General features: G+C 47.0%; 1 protein-coding gene across 2 annotated transcripts in view; it reads right to left on the bottom strand.

Moving 5' to 3' along the window:
* LOC141073705 (mitogen-activated protein kinase 14) overlaps positions 1-16,790 on the bottom strand; it is a 120,985-nt gene extending 104,195 nt beyond the window's left edge. Inside the window, exon 1 of one of the 2 annotated variants that reach the window (XM_073561064.1) lies at positions 16,164-16,790. In XM_073561064.1, the coding sequence (XP_073417165.1) occupies positions 16,164-16,282 (119 nt within the window). In that variant the 5' untranslated portion in view covers positions 16,283-16,790. The remainder of the gene's footprint in view (positions 1-16,163) is intronic. The other variant, XM_073561063.1, reaches the window with a different exon arrangement.
* Between the last annotated feature and the right edge of the window lie 266 nt (positions 16,791-17,056).

The raw sequence follows: 17,056 nt of genomic DNA, 5'->3' as shown, positions 1-17,056 counted from the left end.
GGCAGACAACAGTATTTTTTACTTAGTATCCACAAATATTAGCCCTATAGGGTTATTGTGCAGATATTCCTTAAACGGTTTCTTATAGATGTTAGAAAAAAATGGATTTTAAGGATTTCTGTCTGCCGTCCAGAATACAGCAATAAACACAAGTGGCTTTCATTGCTAGACAAAAGTCATAACTCCCATCACAGATAAGGTAAGGATCACAGTGCTCATAGTGTTCACATAGTGCTATATAAAGCTCAGCATTCACAGAACTGCTAGATAAACAGCAGAGAAAAGAATTATCAAAGACAGCATGAATCACTTAGTAAGTGACTAGTGATGAGGGAACGTGCTCAGGAGTTATCCGAGTATCTTCGGCGTGCTCGGATAATATGTTTCAGACCCCACGGCTGCATGGTTTGCGGCTGTTAGACAGCCGCAATACGTGCGGGGATTGCCTGTTTGTTAGGGAATCCTCGCATGTGTCGCAGAGACAAAAAACATGCAGCCGCAGGGACTATTATCCGAGCACACCTAAGATACTCAGATAACTCCCGAGCATGTCGTATCCTCACTCCTTCTGTAACTGCTGAACTATGTGTTACTTTGTATTGTCTTTATTGCCTGTACATGACCCCACTTAACTGGGAAGTGCTGCAGAATTAGTCAGAGCTATATGATTAAATTTATTATTAACCTTATGATATGTAATGAGCTCCAGCTTGGAAGGCAGCTATGAGTCTGTCGGAAAGTCCTGTCCTATAAGTGAAGAGGTCGGAAATGCAGCACTAGAAAGAAGAGCACCAAGGAGCGCCAGAGAGGTTGTTTAAAAAGTTCAATACTCATCTCTCTGGTTGCCTCACTTCCCGTAGTTCACTTTTTTCCTACATCTCCTAGACTTCCCACCACATCCAGGCCCGAGGTCACTGCGAATCAAAAAGGCCTTGCCTATATTGAAGAAGCCAAAGATGTTTTGCACAACGCTGGAAAGAAGACCAAATGACGGGCAGCCAGAGCTGTATGGTGATTTTTTTTTTTCTTCCCCCCAACCCTGTTCCAACTTACATACATGAGTAATGAAAAAACCTACGGAATGCATCTACTTCATAACCCAAGTGCTTGCCTGCATTTTGTGTGGTATTACTATCTTTCTTAAGGGCATAAACTTTAAGTTTGAAAATTGCAATTTTTTTTTGTGAATTTGTTAAACTTTTTATATTCTCATAAATATAAGTTATATTGACCTTATTTAGCACTAGCAAAGTACAATATGTCAAGAAAAAACACTCTCAATCACTGGGATATGTACTGTAGAAGCATCCAGAGTATTGCATCACAAAGTGATACATGTCAAGTGTCAAAAATTTACTTTTTCAGTCAATAGAACCATATTAGGGCTTGTTTGTTGTAGGACATGTTCTAGTTTTGTAGGACACCATTCAATTTACCATCAAATATACCAGAAAACATATAAAAATCTAAATCTGATCAAGCAGTGAAAAAATGCAAGCATGCTATGTTTTGGTTTTTTGTTTTTGTTGTTTTTGCAGCATCCATTGTGCTGTAAAAAAATAATCTGACAATATGATTCTACCGATCATTACAACTATAGCAATACAAAACGTAAGGTTTTTATTTTATATTTTTGTCCATAAAAAAAATTCAGAAATTAGCACAAAAAATAAAGTTTTGATTTAAGTCTCATTACTGAGACCCTTAACATTTTATTTTTTAACACAAATTTAGGGTATATGCAACTTTTAAAAAAAAAAATCGTCCTTTTGATTCTGCATGCCTGGCCAAAAAAAAAAACAAAAAAAAAAAAACAATTCTGACACTTTGTTTTATTTTTTCTTTATGGCATTTAACATGATTTACCCCTTTCACAACACAGCCACTTTTAATTTCTGTGTTTAAATTTTTCCTCCCCTGCCAAGAACCATAACATTTTTACTTTTCCTCCAACCTACCGTATTTTTCAGACTGTAAGATGCACTTTTTTCCCCAAAAAACTTTTGGGGAAAATGGGTGTGCGTCTTATAGTCGGAATATACTTATAAGCAGTGTGGCGGCAGCAGGTGTCGGGCGATCCGGCAGTGGTCCAACAGGGCTATGATCACACTCCCTTCCCAGGCTGTTGTGCCATGCTTGGTGGTGCTCTGTGGTGCAGGGGCTGCACCGGAGTTTTGTGAAAGGCCGAAGGCCCCGCACATCCATTGCTGCGATGGGGTGACCACTGGGAAAATGGCCATTTTCCCGGAGGCCACCGCATCGCAGCAATAGATGTGCGTGGCCTCCGGGCTTTCATAAAATGCCAGCGCAACCCCCGCACCATAGAGCACAGCCAAACCAGCCTGGAATGATGGTCATATCACCGGACCACCAAACACCCCCCTGTGACAACGCTCCACCAGAACTGATGATCCCTCCCCCAGTAAGCTGAATTCAGACTGTAAGACGGACCCCCATTTGACACATTAATTTTTTTTTCCAATATTTTCCTTCTGAAAATTTGGGGTGCGTCTTATAGTCCAAAAAATACGGTACATATGGTAGTTTGATTTTTGCAAGCTGGGAAAAAGAAAAAAAAAAAACTGAATTCCAACATTGTATTTTGGGTTGTGTCATGGTGTTCAATGTACTGGAAAAATGGAAGGTATCATAATTGATCTCAACCATGCGATTACGGCAATAAGAAGTCTGTTATGTTTATTTTTCTGGTGAAAAACTAACATTTACCATATTACCAGGGCTGTGGAGTCGGAGTCGTGGAGTCGGAGTCGGAGCTCATTTTGGTGGAGTCGGAGTCGGTATAAAATGGACCGACTCCTAAAATATATAATAAATTGGGTACAGTAATTCAATGCAGGATTTGCTGAATATTTTTTCATAGGAGTTTGGGAAAGTTATGAAATGTCCTATAAATGGCTGTTATATTCCTGATCTAAGGCTACATTCACACACTGCGTTTTTCCTGTGTTTTTTGAGGATACGTTTTTCAGCTGCAAAAGCTGATCAACTTTTTAAAAAACTGCATCACGTGAAAGGTTTTTGAGCTCATAGATGTTTTCAATAGCAAAAGCAGATTAGAAATCTGCTCTATCTATCCATTTATCCATATCTGTCTATCCATATCGTATCTGTACCAAAAAGAATGAAAACCGGGTAGTACACCAATATATATTCTGTTCTATCTAAATATCTTGATTATTGGATCATAAAAATGATTAAATGTCTGAGGTTCACATTGTACTACAATAAATTTTTCACTTAAATATAAGCAATATGTGTGGGAGTCGGAGTCGTGGAGTCGGAGTTGGAGTCGGTGTAAGGGAAATTGAGGAGTCGGAGTCGCAGGTTTGGCTTACCGACTCCACAGCCCTGCATATTACTACTTTACATCATTTTCTAATCAACTTTTTTTGTTAGGCTGTAAGAGAGTCTAAACATTTAGCAGCAATTCTTCATTTTTTCAAGAAAATTCACAAAAGCAAGTATTTTTGAAGGACTTCACTTTTGACGTCAATTTGAGGGGCCAATAAGTCAGAAAAACTGCAAACAACCCCATTTAAAAAAGTACACCCTTGAACGTATTCAAAACCACATTCAAATTTGTGAACCATTCACGTGGTTCACAGGGATTAATGCAAACTGGAAAACTTTTTTTGTCTTTTACTAAAATGTTGCTTTAACCCCAAATTTCTCATGTTCCCTTGGTTAATACGGTAAACAGAAATGGACAAAATTATTGTGCAGTTTCCTCTGCATGCGATGTGATCAGAAACTTCTTTTTGGGCATAAAGGCAGAGCTCAAACAGGAAGGAGCACAATTTGATTTTTTGTTTTTAGTGCAAATTTCCCTGAAGACTACATACATCATACTGAATTTAAAAAGCCCCCCCGAGATGCCAAAACAGCAGAGTGACCCTGTTTTGAAAACTACACCCTTTAAGGAGTTCATCTAGGATTGCGATAAGCATCTTGAACCACAGGCGAGTCACAAAATTTTATAATATTGGGCTGTGAAAAATCAAATATTGCTTTTCCACAAAAATGTTGCTTTAACACCAAATTTCTCATTTTTTACAAGAGTAACAGTAGTGAGTATACCGTACAATTTGTTGTGCAATTTCTCCTGAATTCAACGATATGAGGTCAGATGCTATTTGAATTTTGAAGCATTTTGCTAGAAGACATTATGGATACCATGTCACAGCCAAAATACATGACACAGATGACAGTCTTTTCAGTGGTGCACAAAACTATCAACCGCACTTTTATAAAGATTGACACCACCGCGTCACAGGTGAGAGAGTGCAAAGCTCCTCCATGTGCCTCATTATTGTGAACGTTCATTCGGTGGATTTTGTGAATCACGCTTTTCAGAGATTTAAACAAAAACCCCAATGCATGCGCTCATAGTAGAGAACAAGATAAACGTGAACCAAGCCACATCTTTGGGTAGCAGACTGAACAAACCAATTGCAATCTTAAGGTACCGTCACACTTAGCGATGCACCAGCGATCCCGACAACGATATGACGCGGTCAGGATCACTGGTGCATCGCTAAGTGGTCGCTAGTGAGCTGCCAAACAGGCAGATCTCACCAGCGACATAGCAGCGGTCGCTACTTACCTGTCAGACGAGGCGATCCTGACGTCCTCCCACCCGCCTTCACGTGTCACTCGTCTCCACAGCAGGAAGCTGACGACGAGAAACGGCCCAGGCCGTTCTCGCACGATCAGCGATAATCAGCGGGGGAGCCGGTCGGAGGTAAGTATCAGACATAGCGATATCACTGCTGCGTCACAAAACCAGTGACGTTATAGCAATATCGCTTAGTGTGACGGGACCTTAAGAGTTTTTTTTTTTTTTTTTTAAATCGTTCACTGATAAGTGATAAGACGACTTTATTCCTCAGGTCAGCACGATTACAGAGATACCATATTTATATAATTTTAAAATTTTGCTACTATAACATACTAAAACTAAGATAAAAACAAAATGAGCAAACACCCTGCAGTCAATAAATAGCATTAGTGAAAATAATATAGGGTGCTTAGTTAACGTGAATTAGAAGAAAAGAAAAACAAAAGCAATGCCGCCATTTCAAGGCGACCCTATTCGGGACAGTCCTAACCTGTAGTAGTAAAACATTACCACATGTCAAGTGACGTGAATGTGAGGAGCAGGCCACTTACTAAAGACTATTGGGCCAATGCAAGTAAAGCGGAGGCCACAGCTCTAAGGGATGCAGACTTTTCCCAGCACAGAGCCCCGGTACGCTTTTAAACGGTTACTATGAATCCTCTTGGTTTGGATGTGGTGGAGGTCGAACGCTACATGATAGGTGAGCGCCCCCTTTATGTCGACTACAGTGTAGGGACTCTCCCAGCTGGCCTGCAACTTGTCGTGGCAGATGGGAGTTAGTTCCAGTACTTGATGGCCCATGGTGAACTCTCAGGGCTGGGTGCCCCCATCATCGTAGGCTTTCTGTTGCTCTTGTAGCTCCCCTAACTGTACCCGTGGCAAGCCGCCCAGGGTGTTGTATCCTCTATCGCAACTGCCTCACATAGCGAAGCACTGGTCTTCCCAGTGTTCTCGCACCAAGTCTAGCGGGCCCCGAGGCTGCCTGCTGTATAAGGCCTCTTTCACACATCAGGTTTTCTGCTTCAGGCGCGATCCGGCGCTTTTGACTAAAACCGGATCCGTCGAAATGCAATGCCGGATCCAGTTTCCCCCCCCATTGACTTGCATTAGAGCCGGATGGCCATGCGTTTCATCCGATTTTCGCCGGATCCGGCAATGTGACGCGATCCGGCGTCTGGAAAAAACGGTGACTGTAACGTTTTTTGTATCCGTCGAAAAAGCCGGACACGCCGAATCCGGCGTGTCCGGCTTTTTCATACAATGAAAGCCTATGAGCGCCGCAATGCGCCGGATCCGGCGACAGCCGGATCCGGTTTTTTTGGTCTGAGCATGCTCAGTAGCTCTGCCCACAGGACATATATAAAAGCAAGACAATGGGACCCTCAGCCACACCCAACATGCCACCCAAGCCAAGAACCAGGAGAAGGCAGCAGACATCTGCAGCAGCAGCACCATCAGCACCACCCCAAATGGAGCAGCATGCTGAACAACGGGAGGGGAGTCCAGCAGCAGATGAGAGACGGTAATTATCAAATCCCCCATTCCTCCAAACTAGGGCTATGGAATATCAAGATATTCATTGGCCCTTTGTTTCTCTTTATTCAACAGCCGCCCAATAGATGCAGCAGCAGCAGCAATGGCAGCAGCAGAAACACCACCCACAGCCATGGAGTCTGGCCATGAGGAAGACAGCACATCTTCTGGGAGCCCTCCCTCGCATCGTCAGCGTTTGACGGTAAGTTTTTATTTCCAAAATCCATCATCTCTGTAATATATGTGTATTCATTGCCTTTTATTTCAAAACAGGAATCACAAGATGAAGAGGAGCTCCCAGAAGAAGAAGGAAGGGGTGGACAGACACTTGGAGTGGGCTTACAATTGGTAAGTTTTTTGCATCAAACGCAGAAACACAACATCACACTACACACAACACATAGAAAACAATGTTCTGCAGACCACACACAGCAAACAAATGCCTACATCCAAAGACATAACATTTTTTGTTTTCTTCTCTAGTCTTCCCAATCTGGTGCTCGGCCAAGAGGTCCTCGCAGTGCCTCCCAGGGTCGTCGGCGACAGCAACGCGGCGGTCACCAGCGTGTAAGTATAAATATTTTTGATTTTTTTTTGCACTTTTTATTTCATTTCTTTTGTGGAGGCTAATTATGTTATTTTTGTCTTTTTCTTTAACAGCCTTCACAGCGTGCTCCCGACTCTGACGGTGAGGATGGAGGGATTGATGTCGACCGCCACATCGATCTCGTCAGAGAAAGGGAGCCGCTCTGGAATATGGCTGACCGACGCCACGCTGACCTGATTGTTACCCGACGACTCTGGGAGGAAATCTGTTCGCTCCTTGTGGACCGCTGGGAGGACCTCGAAGCTCGGGCCCAGATTAAAGAGCGTAAGTATATACAGTACCGGTTGCTTGATTTAAACCTGTGTTTCCCGAACTCCAGTCCTCGTGGTCCCCACGGATCATGTGTTCAGGATTTCTATTTACTTTGGAAATCCTGAAAACATGACCCCTGGGGACCATGAGGACTGGAGTTTGGGAAACACTAATGTTGTATACTAACCACTTTGTCATTTCTCGTTTCAGGGGAGAGAATTGTGAAGCGGTGGTGGTCTGTGAGGGATCGTTTCAAGAATGAGTTCAATAAAGAGATGCGGGCCCCGAGTGGATCTGGAGGACGCAGGAGCAAGTACAAGTACGCACGAGCCCTGTCGTTCCTCCGGGAGATAATGCTCACCAGAAGGTAAATATTACACACCACATGTGACAAAAAAATGTTTAGATGTAACTTTTTTTTTTCAGCCAGGACCATACCATGTCACTATTTTAATTGTTTTTTTTTCCTCTTTATTCCACAGCACGGTGAGCAGCACTCGGGAGCCTGCACGATTGGACCCTTCTGAGGCGATCCCTGAGGAGACCGGCACCGAGGGACACTTCGACCGCCCCGGTACATCTGCACCTTCCCAGCCTTCCCACACATTCGACCCATCTGTCCCATCCACCAGCACAGGAGCATCGTGGCCGCCTACATTACATGAAGCTGCTGGTGAGGAGATCGCTTTCCCTTTACCCCACCCTTCTGCCCCTGCCACCTCTAGTACACCTGCGGGTACTGGGCGGCAGCGGCAGAGGGGTCAGGAAAAGACTTATGCGCCAGAGTTCTTGCATCTGAATGCATCTTTCCAGAACTGTCTAAAAGTCTTGTCAGAGCAAATCTCCGCAGGCTATCAGCAGATCAACTCCAGCATTCTGGAGGTGAAGACACTTCTGCAAACCATGCATTCAGAAGCAAGATCTTCGCCAAACCACACCTTTTTCAGGTCTGTTGTGGAGCACATGGAAACGCTCTCTCCTGCCCAGCAGATGCATGTAATGCATTCATGCCACGCTGCTCTCCAGCAAGTTACCTCCCAACCTCCTCCTCCCACCACAGTAGTTCCTCCACCTGCACCCCCTCCAGCCACTTTCCATCCTCCCCCTCCTATTACATCTACACCCCCTCCAGCCACTTTCCATCCTCCCCCTCCTATTACATACCATCCACCTCCCCAGCACCATCAACCTCCCCAGCACCATCAACCTCCCCAGCACCATCAACCTCCCCAGCACCATCAACCTCCCCAGCACCATCAACCTCCCCAGCACCATCAACCTCCCCAGCACCATCAACCTCCACAGCACCAGCAACCTCCCCAGCACCAGCAACCTCCACAGCACCAGCAACCTCCCCAGCACCAGCAACCTCCCCAGCACCAGCAACCTCCCCAGCACCAGCAACCTCCCCAGCACCAGCAACCTCCCCAGCACCAGCAACCTCCCCAGCACCAGCAACCTCCCCAGCACCAGCAACCTCCCCAGCACCAGCAACCTCCCCAGCACCAGCAACCTCCCCAGCACCAGCAACCTCCCCAGCACCAGCAACCTCCCCAGTACCAGACATCTCCCCACTTCCAGCAACCTGCCCCGTACCAGACATCTCCCCACTTCCAGCAACCTGCCCCGTACCAGACATCTCCCCACTTCCAGCAACCTGCCCCGTACCAGACATCTCCCCACTTCCAGCAACCTGCCCCGTACCAGACATCTCCCCACTTCCAGCAACCTGCCCCGTACCAGACATCTCCCCACTTCCAGCAACCTGCCCCGTACCAGACATCTCCCCACTTCCAGCAACCTGCCCCGTACCAGACATCTCCCCACTTCCAGCAACCTGCCCCGTACCAAACTCCTTCCCCATACAACTTGCCATCAACATCATCTGCTCCTACAGTCCCTGCCCAACCCTCCACTCCACCACCCACCACCTCTTCTGCTTCCCACATGTCCACCCATTCTGTAGTTTTTTCCACACCTTCACCTCTAACTGTTCCTTCCCCACCACGATCCCAGTCCTCTCTCCACACTCCCAGTGTCGAAGTGTCCCGCAGCCCCTACAGCAGTATTTCCACCACACACTACACAGATTTATAATGTGTGTATTTAAATAAAAATGACCAGTTTTATGGTTTCAGTTTTATAGTTTCAAAGCTTTATTAAACAAGTTTATTAAAATTTTAAAAAAGTTTACTAAAAAACATTTTTCAATGAAAGTTAAATTATTTTACACTGGTTGTCTGTCATTTCTTTCTGCGGCGAAAAAGGTTAAATACAGGGTATTTAAAAGGTGAAATGGTATTCAAAACTAGGTATATAACTGTGGGTAAATTTTAGCTTTTTGCCACAGTTGTGTTCCTGGTTGTGTTTGAAGCAAAGTATTTCACCTAAAAAGTTGTGTTTATTGTTGGTGATTTCCTAACAATGTACACAACTTTTGTTAAAAGGTGAAATACTTTGCATAAAACACAGCCAGGTACACACCTGTGGCCTAAAGGTAAAAATAGAGACCATGACAAGATATCCAACTTTGGTTGGCAAAGGTATATACTGTTGGTACAGAAGGTACACAAGTTTGGTTGGGCACAAATCTTTCACACTCTGTCATCCTGCCAGTGTACTCTGCCTTGAGGTGACAAAGTATATTGCAAAATTGTCCCTCATTACTGAAACCGTCACAGAACTTCTAGTGGTAATGTCATGGTAATCTTGCAAGGTGGTTTCTTCAGAGGTGTCCTCAATGGAAATGGGTTCCTTGCAGATAACAAAATTGTGGAGTACCACGCACGCTTTGATCACGTCGTCAACAGTTTCTGTCTTGAGGTTGATCGCAGTCAATAGGACCCGCCATTTGGCTGTCAGAATACCAAAGGTACATTCAACCATTCTTCTTGCTCTTGTGAGGCGGTAATTAAAAATGCGTTTTGGTCTTGTCAATCCTCTGCTAGAGTACGGTTTCAAAAGGTGTTCTGACAGCTGGAAGGCTTCATCCCCTACACAGACAAATGGCATAGGTGGACCAGATGTTTGCGGCAGCGGTCTAGGTGGTGGGAACTGGAAGGTGTTTCCATACAGTTTACGCCCCATGGCAGACAGTTTGAAAACTTGAGAGTCATTGGAGCAGCCATAGGCCCCAATATCAACCGCAATAAATTTGTATTCCGCGTCAGCGATGGCCATGAGGACAATTGAAAAATATTTCTTGTAATTGAAATATTCCGATCCCGATCCAGCTGGCTTTACAATGCGGATATGTTTCCCGTCCACAGCGCCCAAGCAGTTGGGAAACTGACATATCTGTTGAAACTTGTCAGCAATTTCAATCCACCTCTCTGTTGTGGGCTCTGGTAAAAACTCTTCAGCTAAGGAGTCCCACAGTGCACGGCATGTGTACTTCACTATTCCAGATATGGTGGAAATCCCGAGTCTGTACTGGAAATGCAGTGACGAAAGGGATTCTCCAGTTGCAAGAAATCTGTGGGGAATTAAAAAACAATAAATTAGTTTTAAATCACAGCATTACATACCAAAACTGAGCTATAACACTTGGAGATACAAACTACCACCAACAAGATTGCAGTGAAAGTGTGCTCTGATGCGATCACATCCAATAAATGTGGCTTACCTTAAAGTCACCATCAGACGCTCTGTGGGTGAAATAGAGAAGCGGCAATAGGTGTCCGCTTTTCTTATGAGGTGTGCAATGCGCTCCACCAAGTAATCAAAATTCTCCATTTTCATCCTAACATATCCAAAAAATTTATCCGGGTTTCGTCGAAGGTCCATGCAGAGTGTAGAATAGACCCCACGCGTCATTCTCTTGGCTGTGATGGGGTGGATCAACAAACGTCGTCTACGATGCCTGATGCGCTGCTGTCTCGCTCTCTCCTTCTCCAGAACAATCACCCTCAAACGATTCGCCTCCGCTATAAAATCCGCCAAATTCTTCAAAATATTTCCAATGACAACATCCATCTTCGCCAATAACTTGCTCTTCTCTCCAACCTGCACTTTCTCCTCTACAACCTGTCAAAGAAGGGCTGTAGGAACATGCTATATATAGTTTTCCAGTAGCCAATCCCGTTCGGAAGGCCACAAGGGTCAATTTTAAAAACCGGATCCGGCGTAATTCGTCGAAAAACGGATGAACCGGATGAGACGGTTTTACTAAACATTTGCCGGATCCGGCGTTCCGGCACGACGCCGGATCGCGCCTGACGCCGAAAACCTGAAGTGTGAAAGTAGCCTAAAAGTTTGAATGACATAGGCAAACAGGAACTGTGGCAGAGCTTCTTCCCAGTCCCCCCCCCCCATTTTAAGATCAACCATTTCAGGGTCTCATTGAACCGCCTGCCAAGTCCATTCACGCAGAGGTGAACATTGGTTGGACCCTGAACTGGCTCCACAGGGTACGCTATACCTTCCCCATGAATTGCATTCTTTGATCCAACACAATCACCTTGGAAAATCCTCTCTCATATAATGCGGAACCCTCTTCCACAGACCCCGATGTGGCCGCCGCACTTCTCAACACCCTCCAATGATGGATCTCCCTGTAACGTCTCTCCTTGATGTAATTTAGCTCCCCAGGTCACGTTCCATCATGGTAACAGGCATTGTATTTTGTGCATTGCTCATCACTGGCGATGGGGTTGTTTGTGGTCGGCATATTGAAATCACCCTGTTCACCTTGCTCTCAGATGACACAGTGGGAATAGGTTCTTGGCTTCAGGTTACAACACTGGCCCAGTGGCACAACAATCCTGATCATAGGTTGTTTCCCAGCAACACATCTACAGGTTGGTAGCAAACTACTCCTACATCCACCATTCCATGACTGTGACCCCAGTCTAAATGTGGTTGGGCCCTCCTAAATGAAAGCTTGGGAGACAGTAGGTACTACCTGGTATGGGTGCATTGGAAGTACCGATCTCGGGTTCGTAACTTATGGATCGAGTGCACTGTATTTTGGCCATCTACCTGGAGTTGCTGTATGACCGTGAACAGAAGAAATAAAGCCAACTGCATTTTTAACCTTTCTAAGGCTGGTTTCACATTAGCGTTTTTTGCGCAGTGCATCGTGCGCGTCCATGCGCATGCGTCCCTATGTTTAACATGGCGTGTTCATGGTCTTGCGTTTGCACGCATTCGTATGCGTTTTCATGCGCATGCGTTTTTTCAAGGTGTGCGCCTAGGCGCGCCAGACGCAACCTGTTGCACTTTTGGGTCCGCCGAAAGGCGTAAAAAAACGCATGCGCACGGAATGCGACAAAATAACGCATTACAGTCTATGGGAACGCAGGCGTGCGCATGGACATGCGTTCATCTGCGTTTTCATGAGCATGCTTTTTGGCGTAAAAATGTGTAGACACTGGTTTTAACCCCTAGAGAACGAATGCGTATAAAAAACGCAAATGCATGCAAAAACGCATGATGCTTTTTTTGCATGCGTTTCTATTGCGCACTATGCGCTGCGCAAAAAAAACGCTAATGTGAAATTAGACTAAGTGATTAATACAACCCACAACTTCAGATCTTAACAATCAATAAGGGTTGAGCAAAACAGAGACCCAGACTTATGGAGAGGCTTAACATTGAGATCTAGGGGGTAACAGTTCTCCTTGTGGACAGTCTTAAGCCTCTCACCTAGCCAAATCAGATCTCTCATTTTGCATTCACGAATGGCAATACCTTGAAGAACTGTGTCTACAAACAGAGATTCTGGTATGGCTTTTATCCTAAGCCATGTGGCAAGGCTCATTAAAGAGTCGATACTGATTTTAGGGATTGCTACTTCCAATAGGTGACACTAGAGTTCTAGTTCTCTTCCTCTCTCAAGAGTCAATTTGTACATTTAAATTTTCCAGAGGAGCATGAATTGCATATATAATCTCCCCTCTTGGACATGCCAGGCCTGGCTTGTCACTCTCCACAAGGAGATATGTTACCTCTTAGATACCTTTCTATGTAAATAAAACATGGCATAGAAATCATCATCTATCTGACCAATATTAAGTAGCAGGTGTTAGAATGGCCTTACGGTGATGTTAGTGAATGTGTTATGTTTGAGGAGGCACTAGGTGGGGAATAGAGCTGGAGTGACAGAGGCTTCAGATCTACAGCCTCATTTACATATCAAGTCAAACGCTAATATTTCAGTGTACAGCACGTCGGGTCTCTCCCTTTGATGTGGGCTCTGGTGCATTACCCACATCTTTCCAGGCACATGAACAGCTGACATGTGCCCTTACAGCCATGGGTGGAATTGCAATCCACCCACTGATGTTAACCTGTTAAATGCCACTGTCAATTTCTGACAGCGGCATTTAACATGATCGCGCTGGAATTGCATCACTAATCTCGCCCATCGGCGCCCGTGTCACATAACTGCGGGTTGCCAATGGATTGGCATGACAACCAGGGGTCTGCAGCAGACCCCTGTGGCTGTCATTGCTGGATTGCTATGAGTGGCGCCTAGCAGTTGGCACTTCTAGCAAGTGAGCATTTCTGCTACATGGAGCTCTGTGTAGCACAAGCGATTGGATGATCGCAGATTCTAGTCTCCCATGGAGACTAATAAGCAAATGTAAAGTAAAAAAAAAAAATGTTTTTTAAAAATATTTTTTTAAAAATAAATGGTTTAAAATCACCGCATTAAAAATAAAACAATTAAAAGTACACGTATCTGGTATTACCATGTTAAGAAACGGCCAATCAATACATAATTAATCCGATTGATAAATGGCATAAAGAGAAAAAAAAAAATCAAAAAGCCAGAATTACGGGTTTTTTTCGTCGCCGCAACATTTCATTAAACTGAAATAACTTGCAATCAAATATATGCATACCTATATATGTTATCTACGAACTCGTAATGACCTGGTGAGTTATGAAGGCAAGTCAGATTTAGCATGTGGTGAACATGGTGAAAGAAAAAAAAACAACAAAAAAAAAAACAATTGTGGAATTGCATTTTTTTTCGCAATTTCACTTCACTTGAATTTTTTCCCCGATTTCCTGTACACAATATGGTAAATCCAAGGAGGTCTATCAACAGTACAACTCGTCCCACAAAAAGCAGGCCCTCACATGGCCATATTAATGGAAAAATAAAAGTTATGGCTCTGGGAAGAAGGGGAGCAAAAAAACGGAAACACAAAAACGGAAAGTGGCCTGGTGGTGGTGGAGTTAAAAATGACATCTTGCAGTGCAACACGCAATATAATCCCTTTCTTGCATTCTATTGATAGCGATAGTGATGTCATATGAGGAAGACAACAGGTGACTCAAGGCATTCCTACAGCACAAGCTGTACTACATTATCATTATGAAGGAAAAGTTCTGCAGGCTCTGAAAACTAAGCAGCAGTCAGGCTTCAGGGTTTCCCAAGCAGCAGCAGGCACCTGACACTGGTCTGCTGAAGTACAGCAGTGGAGGCTCCAGGGCCATAAAGGGAATCTGTCACCTGGTTTTTGAGGGCGATGAAAACGAGGTCGGTCCGATGGGCGGTGTTCCCGATGTGTGCCGCATCCCCATCCTTGGCTGCCGTCCGCAGTTTTTTGAGGAATAGGAGTAGGTGTCTGCCATTTGTTGCGCGTGCACTAAGCATTTTTGGCTAGAGCACGCGCAGTATGCTTTGCCCAACTGCGGGCAAAGCAGAAAAGTCTGACTGCACAGGCGCCGGTTAACTAAGCTCCGGAACACAGCACAATACTTCCAGGGCTTAGTTAACCGGCGCATGCGCAGTCAGGCTTTTCGGCTTTGCCCGCAGTTGGGCAAAGCATACTGAGCGTGCGCTAGCCAAGAATGCTTAGCGCACGGGCAACAAATAGCAGACACCTACTCGTATTCCTCAAAAAACTGCGGACGGCGGCCAAGGATGGGGAGGCGGCACACCGCGGGAACACCGCCCATCGGACCAGACCAACCTCATTTTCATCGCCTGCCAAAACCAGGTGACAGATTCCCTTTAAGAGCAGCAGCCTCCTGACCAATGCCTGAAAATGTAATGCCTGCAGCAATCAGGCTCCAGGGCCTCCAGACACTTGCCCGAGAACCATAAGCAGGCAACAGTCAGGCTCTGGGGTCTCAAGCAGCAGCATCCTCATGACATTGGGATGCACTGCAGGCAGCAGCCTGGCTCCAGAGTCTTCTGAGCAGCAGCCTCCTGACACCGGCCCAAGGAGGCTCTGCAGGCAGCAGGCTCCTGACACCCTCCCCGGGAGGCTCTGCAGGCAGCAGGCTCCTCACACCCTCCCCGGGAGGCTCTGCAGGCAGCAGGCTCCTCACACCCTCCCCGGGAGGCTCTGCAGGCAGCAGGCTCCTCACACCCTCCCCGGGAGGCTCTGCAGGCAGCAGGCTCCTCACACCCTCCCCGGGAGGCTCTGCAGGCAGCAGGCTCCTCACACCCTCCCCGGGAGGCTCTGCAGGCAGCAGGCTCCTCACACCCTCCCCGGGAGGCTCTGCAGGCAGCAGGCTCCTCACACCCTCCCCGGGAGGCTCTGCAGGCAGCAGGCTCCTCACACCCTCCCCGGGAGGCTCTGCAGGCAGCAGGCTCCTCACACCCTCCCCGGGAGGCTCTGCAGGCAGCAGGCTCCTCACACCCTCCCCGGGAGGCTCTGCAGGCAGCAGGCTCCTCACACCCTCCCCGGGAGGCTCTGCAGGCAGCAGGCTCCTCACACCCTCCCCGGGAGGCTCTGCAGGCAGCAGGCTCCTCACACCCTCCCCGGGAGGCTCTGCAGGCAGCAGGCTCCTCACACCCTCCCCGGGAGGCTCTGCAGGCAGCAGGCTCCTCACACCCTCCCCGGGAGGCTCTGCAGGCAGCAGGCTCCTCACACCCTCCCCGGGAGGCTCTGCAGGCAGCAGGCTCCTGACACCCTCCCCGGGAGGCTCTGCAGGCAGCAGGCTCCTCACACCCTCCCCGGGAGGCTCTGCAGGCAGTAGTCGGGCTCCTTCACACTGGCTTGGGGAATGCGCCTGCTGTGCAATGCGGAACTAGAAAAAGTTCCCTCATTGCCCAATCCCGCTAGGCCCCAGCACTGCAAGGAATATGCCACAGAAATCACCCCCGACCCCACGCAGGTCTGCATGCAAAAGCCGCCGGAGTCCACGAGACACTAGGGGTGCACTCACCAGACCGAGCCGTACGCCCCGGAGCCCACCGGACTCAGGTTCTGGTACCTCTCGGGAACCTCCCACAGGGTTTTGTTCAGCTCCTGCCGGTAGAATCCAGAAGAGGAGTTGGAGGACATTGCTGCTGCGCACTCGCCAGTCCGCCCGACTCCAGACCTCCACACACTGTGCAGCGCCAGGTGACCAGACCAGAGCCCAGAAGTGCCGCGAGAGTCAGCGTGTGTTACGCAATCTCCTGTTGTCTCTGCGCATGTGCGAGTCCCGTCAGCGGTGTGAGCAGAGTTTCCGGGCCCGGGGACTTTTTCCCACCATCAGGAGACTGGAGGCCCCGGCGCTGAGGAGCACGGACACTTCCAGGCTTCCGTAGCAGTGCGCGCTCAGTCCTGGTCACTTCTCTGTGGGCTTCTCTTGTCCCTGCGCTTGGGTCACGTTTGCCACTTGCCGAACTTGGGTCTTCAGGCGGCAAAATGTTACTACAGGCATCAAGAGGAACGTCTTCTGCAAGTTAGCCTAGGTTCACAAGTTGGTTTTTGCTTCTCGCTGCGTTTTTCAGGATCCCAAAGTTCTGCTTTGTGTCTTTGGCCGAATTGACTTTTTCACGGCACATAAGGGGGTTGTTACATTTCAGAAAATCGAGGTCTGTGGGAACAGCTATAAAAAAGCGCCCTTTACCGTATCACTGTCCCTGGTGTGATGTCAGCAGCGCTGCAGCCAATCAGTGAGCTCAGCAACACTGAGCAGCCTACCGTCTACATGGTGGGGCTGGCTGTTGCCGAGGTGTCAGCGCTGCTGACTGTCAGCTATGGAGAACAGCAGTTAAGACTCAAGCGCTGGACCTGAGGAGAGTGAAGGAACGCAGTTTTTTATAACAAACTTTACCTTGTGACTGGGAT

Source organism: Dendrobates tinctorius, unplaced genomic scaffold (assembly GCF_039654945.1).
Source record: "Dendrobates tinctorius isolate UK_male_01 unplaced genomic scaffold, ASM3965494v1 ptg000312l, whole genome shotgun sequence".
NCBI classification, from domain to species: domain Eukaryota; kingdom Metazoa; phylum Chordata; class Amphibia; order Anura; family Dendrobatidae; genus Dendrobates; species Dendrobates tinctorius.
This window is presented reverse-complemented; position numbering and strand designations above follow the sequence as displayed.